Source organism: Diadema setosum, chromosome 20, assembly GCF_964275005.1.
Source record: "Diadema setosum chromosome 20, eeDiaSeto1, whole genome shotgun sequence".
Classification (NCBI taxonomy): Eukaryota; Metazoa; Echinodermata; class Echinoidea; order Diadematoida; family Diadematidae; genus Diadema; species Diadema setosum.
In genome coordinates, this window is record NC_092704.1 from 17,398,223 (window position 1) to 17,410,540 (window position 12,318).

Genomic DNA, 12,318 nt, shown 5'->3' on the forward strand with positions numbered 1-12,318 from the left:
ATCAACGCGCTTCAACGCTGCCTTTAGCGTAACTCGCGTGGATGAAAGCTGTGAGTAAACTCCGAATTTATCTCTCATTCTATGACAAACTATTGATACAAACCACGTGTACTATGGTGAAAGTTTACACCACAATTTATACTCTAGTTTTTTATTTCTTCCAGAGAAACAGCTTCCCGGTTGTGATGCATCAGGTTGAATGCATGCGTTGCGTGAATGTTTTACCCGACGAGATTGACGAGTCAATGCCGTTTTATAAGAAAACAAAAAACACGTACCGGCTAACTGTGGATTGCAAAATCGAGTGAAATACAATGTAGTACTTGTATGTATTTCGATAGGCTAGAGTTGACTTAATTAAAATTTTAGCATACAACCCCATCGTATTTTAATTTTTTGACATTTGATTCAATTTATCTTATCAAAGATACGTAAATGGGTATCTAACTGAGCGGCTAATGTTTGCAAAAGCAGCAAATAATAGCAGATTCTAACTTTTGTCAGGGCTTGGTAACGGTTGCAATCAAACTCAAGAACAGTTTTAATTTTAACAAGTAGTTCTTTCTTATCACAAAGGATTTTTGAACATGTTCAAAATTTCTCCCAAAACGTACAATTCACTGTGTTCGCCGCTCACAGATACTCTCGTTGCGTATCTTTGGAAACATTTCGGATACGTAAACACTCTGCTAAATTTATTTCTTGTTTAAGCCATTAGATAACGTTAATTCGAATCGTAGCGTTTGTAATAACATTTCGTCATAAATAGCGAAGGCTATAGCTATACGATGCTGTTCCATCACGGCCCTCAGAAATAGACTTTATGAACTTGTGGCGCCGTCATCACCTTGATTGCTTCTGTTGGGCACTGGCATAATTATGTTAGTCTGTTTGCACAAAACGATAGTTCAGATAATTTACGGAGAATTAACCTTTTCCGGTTTTGAAATAAAGTGTGATTTTGCCCATTGTTAAGTTCGGCTTAAAAAAAGATAAGTTGTTGTTATATCCGCACAAATTCATCTTTGTTTTTCTTTGTTTTCAGGCCCGAAAATTATCTCGCAATAGCTGAAATCTCCATTTAGGCTAACGTGCAAATTTATTTGGGACCGGACGATTTATCTCGATATAAGCGAATTCTCATTTTATCCGATCTCGTTAGAACAGGATTCCCCTGTATACAAGTTATGAAATAGCCATTATTCATAATGTACTGAATTGAATGATTCATGAGGTCTTTGATGTACAATCAAAAACATTTAAAACGCAGAATAGATCCAGTGCAAATAAATTCATGTGCATCAATATGCCCTCCGCTGTTTTATTCTAATATTCCTGTTCTTTTTTCTTTTTCTTTTTTTCTTTCTGTTTCTTCCATTTTCCTCTTAGATCATTTCAAGTTGTACAAACGTGGCAAAGAAGGAACTTTACAAAGAAATCCATCCACTTATATATAATGTCAATGTCTCACAACTTTTCCAACAAAGCTTTCGTTATAAACATCATTATATCACCCATCCATTAAAAGCGTAAACGGCATGCTCTGTAGGCCTAGAGTAGATATCAGAACTGGCATAAAATGTTTTTAAGCTCAAAACTTTCAATAAAACAAAAGGCTTTAATATCGGTACATCATTGTACAAAACACAGAAACATGTAGCTTGAAAACAATAAATTTAACCTTTTGTCAAAGTGTGGACTTTTTCCTATGGAGGTGGGGGGGGGGGGCGGGGGGATGCGTAATTAAAAAAAGAAAACTGACTTTTCATGCATGCAAAAATTATTGTTTCGTTAGCGCCAACAATCTCGCTCAGCGGGAGGAGGTTGGGGGGGGGGGTTTCCTCGTACCTTTATGATCACACATTGATATAATCTCTTATTGATCATTGCATCCCAATTTCCATGGTTAGTATATGAAAAAGGACTAGAAGTATACATCTATATTCATACAGTTCACCACACAAGCTTTTAATTCTAAATATTGTTTTTGTTGATCTCTCTTTCTAGTGGGCTTCCAGACTTTTATTTTGTTCTCAACTGATGTTTTTTCTTCTGAGGGGCCCACATTCTACAAGCTTTGTCTTTTTAGTGGGTCCCTCCATTTTTCGAATTGTGCATACTGTTTAGTTACTTCTAATCACTTGAGTTGTATGATAGTGTATAATTATTGTAAGGTGATACAATCATTGTACATTCTTTTCATGTTACATAGTTTACGCACCTTATTTTCTGTTACCAAAAAAGTGATGTTTATATTTTTTGTCGAAAAATGAAATAAAACATTGAATTGAAATTGAATTGAATGGAAAGTCCCCCAGACATTCTGGTAAATTTAGGGAATGCTGAAAAAGAATAAAAACATACCAGTTATGAGCACTTCGAAAAATGTTATAAACAAAAAAGTGTATCTGCAAACATTTCATAAACAGGCAAATCTACAGCAAGGCTGGCGATCTTTTCAAACAATGATGTGTTCTACTAATATTGCTACATTCTCTCAATCCTTATGTTTATGAAGGTGAACTTGTCCTTTAATTTGATACCAAACACATAGGGGTAGACTTAAAAATCGGACCTCAAATTTTGATTTTACGTAAGTTGTAAAATGCTTTTTTTGATGCATTACGTGGGTTTTGGGGGACTTTTTGGTAATTAATCTTTCATAATTAACAGTAAATGAGAAGAAATTAGCTATTGTATTACCACATGTGATTATTGATGTCTCAGCATGCTGCATGTGAATTTTGAAGTCAGTTGTTGCATTCTTTTAGAAGTTACAATTTTTTAAAGTGAGAAAATCATGATTGCATACCCTGATTGTGCTTATCACCTTATGCACTTTTTTCCCCATTCTTTTAATGACTTCCATTATTTAATAGGATAACCCTATCGCAGGGCTCCACGCTAACTTTTATTTTTGGTGGCCCAAAGGCATACATCCGACCTTTTTTGGTTGCCCGATCAGGCCACCAACTTCTTCATTTCTGAAATTTGGTGGCCCAACGTGCGTATTTGGTGGCCCCGGGCCACTGTTAGTGTCGAGCCCTGCCTATCGTGAACATCGGGGGTAAGGTGGACATGAATTTCATGGAAAAACCAGTCGATATTTCAAGGGAGATAATGTTAAATGGCAGAGATTTTACAACAGCCCAGGGAAGACACTTCCACTGTATGGCAATGGGTGTATGACTTTTAATATTATCTATAGCTCAAAATTGAACATAAAGGGAAAGTAATTTGCAATTATCAGCTTAAAGTCACCATTGATATTAAACTGAGACACACTGAAAATCGGTATAAACCATGTATACGTCCATGTAATCCCCCGGAATTGTCAAAAAATGATATTCAATGCACAGGTGAATGATCCTCAGTGTACCGATGAATGATCCCGCGACGTAAATCAATAGACAGAGGTTATCCAAGGTAAAATCCATACTATATACACTAATCCACAGCAACGCGTGTGGAGTCCAGACATTATGATGACCGTGTCCAGTCAATGCGTGAATGGAAGTCCAGCAAATAATATCCCGCTAGGAATCCATCCCATCACAGCTTTGACATAGCATTGTCCAGTGACACGAGAATGGAGTCAGTCACCAATATAGGCGAATCAATTTTCCACTGGCACTATGTCTCCCAGGCAATGTGCCTCCCAGGCCTTATCTCCACAAATGTAGCAAGTCAGCAGGTAACACAGGACTGACTGTAACAAGTCACTTCAGAGCCAGAAGTGACGTAACTCTCCAGAGCATGATAGGTGTTGGGTACTCTGCCTACCTCAGAATTTTTGTGGCTTATATACTGTACAAGTAGATCCATTCACCTTGTCTTGAATGTTCTGTAATTCGCTCCAACCTGGGGCTACATAGAGTACATACTTCTACATACTTGTACATACTTGTGACTTCAAAAGCCTTCCAGAACCCTGACTTTCTAAAAATAACTACCAATCACGTTGGGCCATAAGTACAGTGCATGTATTGCATCACTCAGCCAAATATGTAGGCACTTCTAGATTATTCTAGATTGGGTGAGCTATAATGTATGTTCCTTTCACATGCATGTATCATAGCTATACCAAATAGAAACTTCTCCACTAATCTGGTCAACCTGTGTACATGTATACACGTTAGAGCAACCATGTATACAGTACATCATACATGTGTACTAGTGTGTACATTCATGGCATAAAGTTCTTCCAATTTACCGAAAATAAACAATATACATTGTAACGCATACTTGGCTACACTGGTCAGTAAAAAATTGCAAATGTTATTCATATTCGGTTCAACCACACATTGGTTGGTAAGGGAGGCCATATCTTAGCAGCTGTTTGACCTTGGGGCAAAATATTTCAGAATCCTCTGTCAGACACTTGGAGTAACATTTTGTGCAAGTTTAAAGAAAATTGAAGGGAGTTGGGTTACAAGCATATTCGTTGATTTGACATGGATTGACCCATTTACAAGTTTTTATTGGTTTTATGTGCCAACAAAGGAAATTCAAAAGCAAAGATTTGCATACAGTTTGATGGGAGACTTTTATGAGGTGATGACATCATTGCATCTGCCGATTGACTACATATGTACATGTACTTGGTTGTAACTAATACCACTACTTTGTGAAGCGACTTGAATGTTGAGAGACTTGAATGTTCAATGGTTTATATTTTAGGTCCTAATTTGATGATACCATTCAGTTTCTTTCTTTCTCTCTCTCTCTCTCTCTCTCTCTCTCTCTGTTAAAGGAAGCTTTAATATAGTCTGTTGAATTTGCACTTAGCTGCTCTTTGGCGTCTCCTCCCCACATTCCTTTAAGGGGGCATGTAAGAGGGATTCCATTGGAAAGGATAAACAACGGTAAGGTGTAAATTCTGTCAATGCCAGTGGGTCGTCAGCAGCAAACTAGGGATCACCAGGGTGTGGGCCATTTAAGTACTTGACACCTCCCCCTGACTGACCTGTACTGCATTGGGATTCCCTACACAGTCACTCCCATGGCATCTCAAAATACTTCCCAGCAGCTCTCTGAATTGTCAAAGGACTATCAATGTCACCATCACTAATTCTTAATAGGTGTCACCACAATCCTCCAGCCAATGGTTCATGCCATCGATACCTTCCCACTGTATCACTCTTGTACCCCTTTCCCGCTGAAGGAAATCTTCTGCACCCGGGTAACCCCGCAGTATGAAACGAAACTCGGTTGGAACCTAGGGGAAGCCTAAGTGAAACACCGATTAAATTTTGGGCAATTTTTACCCGAGAAGCATCCTGGGTAAACACCGATAGTTCAACGGGAAACCACCGGTGGTTCACCTAGAACGCCCAGCGTGAAAGGTTGTCGCGGTGAAACACCAGGCGAAATATGCAGATTATGTCAAAGGTCATGTTTTGTTTCCGGTCATGCACATGTTTTTTGCTAGCTAGCGCGCGTTCCCAAATTAATCCGCACGTAATGCGTGTATGTAAACATACACACGACTAGTATGTTGATCGTGTGACGTACAGCAGCATTGTATTGGATCGTGTTGTATTGTACACATGCCATATATATACAAATAAGTGCTGCGCAAAACTGAGATTAGTACTTGAGTTGCCGTGTCGTTTGTCCTGTTGAATGTTGCAGTTGAATTGACTATTTTGGAGTTAAGTTCTGTGAGAGGTAGAGAATTAGGAGTACGAACCACTAGTAAAGTATCACGTTCAAATTAGCGCGTGAGATGTCGCGCCATATTACACACTTCCGCTGGAATCGGCCGCGGTGCGAGCAGTAAACACGTCTAGGGGAATTTTGCAAACAAAATTCACAGAGAGCATTGTCGTAGGTGTGAAAAGACAGCACTGAAATTTTCACCGCAGGTTCCCCGGTGAATTCACCAGGGAATCCAACGGCGGTTCACCGAGAGTGGCAGCGGGAAAGGGGTATTAATCACCACGGTTCCCTCTACACCCCCCCCCCCCCTATTATTACCACCACCACCCCACACCTTCTCAACAATCCATGTAGATCCTGTCTCCGCTGACTCCACAAATCCTCTTTAAAACCCACCTCTCCCCCTTCTTACCACCTACTCCCATCACTCTACTTCCTTACCGATTGTCCAGCAAATCTCCTGCACCCAACCTCCACAGTACCGATATGCACCTCTGCTCTTCACACCCCCCCCCCCCCTTCCTTTTTCTCACCCTCCTCCCTCAACTCAGCATACCTATCTAACTGTCTTTCCCTTACCTCATCTATCCTCAATTCTCATGGCACAGTCAGTTCTACCACTGCCACCCTGTGCACAGAACTAGCCACCAACATCCCATGTCCCGCCACAGGGCAGTCACCACCACCTCCTCTGGCACTGTATGATTCCCCTTTATATCCACCCCACCTTACAATCATCCCCCGCTGCTAACATTCCTCTAACATAATTCCCTTGGCCCTTCTTTCTCTTACCGCATCTGACCCCTCCTTTACAAATAGATTCCTCTCACCAAGGGGGTACATTCCTCTTTCTCGCCTCCGCTGCCACCCTTGCCACTCCCCCCATTTCCTTCAGCTCCTGGTTATGCCTCCATGTATAGGCCTACAATAAGCCTCCACACACTGACAGTATATAATGCTCCAGCGACCCCCTTGCTTTCTTGCAAACCCTACATCCATCATCCTCCAAAATGCCCCACCTCTTCAGATTCGCTGGTGAAGGCAAAACATCAAAGGTGGAGCTGATCGTGAAGCGCACAGCTCCAGAGGACATTCCACAACACCTTCCTCTGCTCCACCCCTTCCCACCAAGTCCACACCCCCTGTTGTGCAGCCTTTGCAAACTGGTACTCCTCCTTCTCCTTGACAACCTCCACTGCCAAATCCCTCCTACCCTTCCTACCTTGCTTGCTGTACCATCACACACCCTGAGGAAACCCGATCTTGCTCTGCCCCTCCTGAACAGTACCTTGCATCTCCTTCCACCTTGCCATTGTTACTGCCTCATTTATTAAGCTCCTCCGCCCTCCACTTCCTCCACTTTATGCAAAACTTTGTGCAACCTTTGTGAAGGTAGTGGAGGGGGATGGGTAGTGATTCAATTTCCGCTCTCCTCTATTTCCATGAACATGTAAGGAAGTTTAAGTTACAATGTATGTACATAAGAGAAAACTAAAAATGCACAATCTTATGCATTGATACAATGTATTGATTCAGTTGCCTGTGAGAAAATATTTAGACAACACATGGATACTCTGATAACACTTTTAGACATGTCATAGCTGCAAAATATGCATTTGCACAATACAGTGAAAATATTTATTGTATACATTACAGCTACCTTTCCCCAAAGCATGTACATTTGTACTGTATGGCAGTCTGATGTGACTAATCATCATACAGTGTGATGATCAGTCATGTATTCTGCATTGTCAGGGAGGACAAAAATGATCCTCCCTTGCACCATGGTTTCCAGCCAATCAGGGAAAATTGTTTTACTTTTTCCAGTCAGGGAAAAGTCAGGAAATTCGATAAAAAATGCCTCAAATCAGGGAAAAGTCACGGAATTTTGATTGGCCCTAAAATCGAAGTAGTCAGTCAGACTCTGTTATCTTTGTTGCATATCAAAACAATATCCATTGGATGACCAGTGTTTTATACTGCAAATAGATCGCTGCAACAACATAGAAAACATGTGAAACTGGAAATGAGTTGAAATAATTCTGCAATTTTAAGACATCAGGGAAAAATCAGGGAAGAATCAGGGTATTTAGTTTTTTTTCCAGTGCTGGAAACTCTGTACTATAGACTAAAATTAACTCATATTGATTCATGTCACATGTTGCTCTAGAGTTGAAGAATGTGTAACGTAGTATAACATGTGTTTGTGACCGGCCACAACAAAAGGATTAGAAAGTCACTGGCAGCATAGCAGAGAAAATTGAGTTTGAAGTCATATCATCAAAATCGGTCAAAACCATCAAATTTCTGTTGTTGGCATACGTGTAATGTTGTAGTCTAATGTTTCTGTGATCTTCCAAAATTTCGAACCTAAATTATCAGAGGAAAGGCAAGAAAGTAGCATTTTTCTAGGCCACGATTTTCTGACTTTCAACAGAACAGAAACATGTCTGAAGATTTGGATTTAGTGCCACAGATAGACTCCACCCCTAGCAATGAGGGAGTAATCTTAATGGTCTGTGCATGGCATCCTTGTTACTGATTGGTGGTGCATAAACCGCTGGCGCTAAGCTTGAATGAACATCACGAAGGTTGCTATGAGCGGACCTTCTATTGTCAAGAGGTGAGAACTGTCTTACCTCCCCCTGATCATGATTGTGTCAGAAAGAAAACTTTGAAGGCTGTTTTCTCGAAATGCTGATTTCCTAGACCTCTCGACATGGTCACATAAAATCATCAATATATCTCAACACCCGAGTACTGTTATGAGTCGTGTTACGAAATTAAGCTGAAGAGTATTAGGTGATAATGTCATGTCATTTTCAGAAAGACAACCTCCCTTGACTTTCAGATCCTTTTGGTGTAGCAGGTCTCATAAGAATATTTCATAATCACTTTCATTGTTGATATCCTATGTACATGTATTTAATGGGAGATTTGCTGTAATGTTGTCAGGTGGGTATGCTTTAATGGCACTGGTGTTTTACTTGCAGTGAAACAAGATGTGCCAGCGGCAGATGAAGAGGGAGTGCGTGTGAAGGAGCAGAGTATTTTAGAGCTGGGCAAGCTTCTCGCCAAGTCTAAACAAGCAGATGGTAAGAATTTGATGTATTACCATAAAAGTTGGCCTGTGTAGACAGGTGGCCACTGTGGATAGGTTTATATCTAATTTGGCAGTGTTTCGATTCAGTAGCTGTTACTCTCATTTAACAGTTTGGATCACCCTGAAAAACAAAGAAACAAAAAAGGCCATTTTGTCAAGTGAAAATCTTGAGCAGCAAGAAATGTGACTACTTAGATGTAATACAATGTACAATGTATCACATATTACTGTTCCTGTTTAACCTGGGCCCTGTTGCATAAAGCCTTAACCAGAGTTTTTTCATGGTTAAATCCAAAAACTCTGGTTAAGAATTTTTAACCAGAGTTTTTCTATTGCATAAAGCTCAACCATAGTTTTTTTCTCAGGTTGATGTTCAAGAAACTCAGGTTATTTAACCTTAGCTCTCTGACCAAAGGTTAAATCTAAATTTCTCTGGTTAAACTCACTTAGAGCTACTAAGGCTGCCATTCTGGAAACAATTCAGCTAGCGTGGAATTGGACTAGGAGAACTGCTGCGCACTGTTTGTTCATTCATTTCTGGGAAGATTTCGGTACAGGAGTCGGAGAGGCAGTAGAACAGCTAGTAGACTCTACTAGATCTAGGCCTAGATCTAGTTCTATAATTAACTGTTAGTTCTAGCATCACCCTTATTAATGTAGATCGATCTAGATGTTCTGGATCTGTATTCCAGATTCTTATTTCTAACGTTAGACACTAGACATAGGAACTAGATCTAGGCCTAGACTCTAGTTCTAAATTCTAACAGGCCTAGAGCCCTCAGATACGTGAATGAAGTTAGCACCAAAGAGGTAGATTCAATAGTAAGAGGTAGCCTAGGCCTAGGCCTAGTCCTACTGCAAGAAGCTGCAACATTAACAGACTAGGCCGTATTGCACCAGAAACACAGATAAATTCATATACTTTATAACTTATTTCTGAAAACTTATTAGAACCAAATTGGCTATCGGGAAGCTTACCACCCGTAGCAGGCTCGCTAGCGGACATACCGCGGTACTGTACCGGTACTCGTACCGACATGTTTGTGTGGCATGGCAGCATACAGCGCGGGATACTGTATACGCTATAATTTTCGCGTACATAAATTTTCGCGAATTGCCGATGTCACACATTTTCGCGAGTGGTTAAATTCGCGATTGGGGGACCAGAGAAAATATGAAGTGGCAAAGAAAGTGTGAATTTTCAACTTACTAGCATATAAGAATGATACTAGTTATACACTGCATGAAAAAGACTTGCCAAACTCTGCGAACTAGTAAGTTAGAATTCAACATTTTTGAAGTGGTTAAGTCCATCGCGCTAGATTTCTGACGAGTGGTCCCCTTGCGATATTGGATTGGCTCTCTACAGTATTCGTAAGTAGGCTAGACGTGGACGTGCGTAAACAAGCTTAGCCAGTATGGTCTGTTCGGTAAGCCGTGACATGGTATTCTAGTACTGAAATGTTCGTATCATCAATGGATTCATTTTGGAAGGTAATATTTTCGCGTGTTATTAATTTCGCGAATAGCTCCCGACTCGCGAAATTCGCGAAAATAAAACCCCCGCGAAATATATAGCGTATACAGTACTGTATTATACAGTACATGTACAGTTGAACCTCTATTATCCGGCCTCCCTTTATCCGGATCTCTCTATTATCCGGACGCAATCTCGCCGTGATTTTTTTACAATAATTACGGGAAGAAAGGGGGATTCCCAACTCCTTGAGAACTCCTACCCAAACACACATGAATTACATATTACTTCCAATATGATTAACATACATTGCATCAAATTTCCTTCCAAATTGCTTACCTTCAGACATTTCAACATCCCGAAACATCCCCAAATGTAACAATGAAAAGGTTGCAGTATACACATTACTACATGTGGTACTACAATGGGCTACATCAGTACATGTGTATGTATATGTACATATATAAAGCATTGAGTCTCCCGTATCCGGCCAAATCCCTTATCCGGATGAGCCCCGGTCCCGACTTGTCCGGATACGAGAGGTTCAACTGTAGTACATGTACATTGTACTAGACAGCCGTGCGGTGATCGCTAGCTGCGCGCGGAGTGTAAAACTGAGAAAATCACTTGCACTTCCGCATTTTATCCTTGTCCAAGTTTATTTGCATAAAAGAAGGCTGATAAACCATAACCTTAGTATTTTGAACCAGAGAAATTGACTAACCATAAAACTCAGGTAGGCACCCGCCTCTAACCCGAGTTTTTCTCTATTTCTTTATGCAACAGGGCCCTGGAGTCTATGGGTACATGTATCATTTGTTCATTTATCTTGCAGAATGATTGATGGATTGATTACAATTAATTGTTTTGATGCTTGTCAGTCATGCCATTGTAACAAAATGAAATTAAAACTGTACATGAAGTGAGCATTACAATTACAGTTTGTAATCTAAGGGAATACTTTTATTATTATTTCAGTGAAGAAATGGATAAAAAAATCATTTGGCAAAGGTCATGGTAAAATCTCAGAATTTCACAGATTGCATTGCATGGGATGAAAAGAGGGTTGATTGTGAACGTGTATTTCGATATACCTGGAAAAGTTCGAGATCTACGGGTTTGACATTGTATTCTATTTGGGATGTCTTAAAAGAGACTACACTTGTATACAATGCATAAGTAATAATAGGAGAGCCTGCATGCGATATCCAACAATGCATTCGCATTTGTTCCAGCAACTGGAGTAACTCCTGCGAGCTGACAGGTTCTTTTTATTGATCGATTCAGGTTTGTAGATTTTTAGCTCACCTGAACCAAAGGCTCAAGTGAGCTACAATTTTGTATTGCAATCGCTCCGTTGTGCATCATGTGTAAATTTTTTACATTTTCATCTTCTTCTTGAGAACCCCATGACCGATTTTCACAAAACATGGCAGGTAGCCTCTCTATGGGGATAGAACCTAAATTTGTTCAAATGGGCACCATGCCCCACCTGGGGACCCCGGAGAGGGGGGGCCAAACCCCCCAAAAAGGAATCTTAAAAAATCTTTTTCTGTAGAACCAGAAGTGATAGAGCTAAGTTAATACTATGAGTTAGTACATTGATGAATGTAATTTCAAGTTTGTTCATGTTGGAATCAGGGGTGCCCCCCCCCCCCCCCCCTTTGGGATCCAGGGCAAGGGGGTGGAGAGGTCCTACTTTGTAATGGGGCCTAAATTGTACATTTTCATCCTCTTCTACCTCATGTCAATGACTTTTCATCAAACTTGGCAGGTAGCATCCCTAGCGAGATAGCATCTCAATTCCATCAAGTGGGCACCATGCCTCACCTGGGAGCCCCAGGGGGGCCCGCCCCACTCCCAGTAAGGAATCTTTAAAGATTTTCTCTAGAACCAGAAGTGATTGAGCTGAGTTAATACAATGAGTCAGTATATTGATGACTGTTGTTTCAAAATTTGTTCATTGCAGAATCAGGGAATGGGGGGGGGGGGGGGGGGTCCAAATGCAGACCTAAATTGTACATTTTCATCTTCTTGTTGAAAACAACATAATGGATTTTCACCAAACTTGGCAAGT

General features: G+C 40.5%; 1 protein-coding gene across 1 annotated transcript in view; it reads left to right on the top strand.

Annotated features, from left to right (window-relative positions):
• The window catches only part of LOC140243280 (26S proteasome non-ATPase regulatory subunit 11B-like), a 63,206-nt gene that overhangs the window by 4,199 nt on the left and 46,689 nt on the right, over window positions 1-12,318 (top strand). The window contains exon 2 of the mRNA XM_072322949.1: window positions 8,655-8,756. Within this exon, the coding sequence (XP_072179050.1) occupies window positions 8,655-8,756 (102 nt within the window). The remainder of the gene's footprint in view (window positions 1-8,654; window positions 8,757-12,318) is intronic.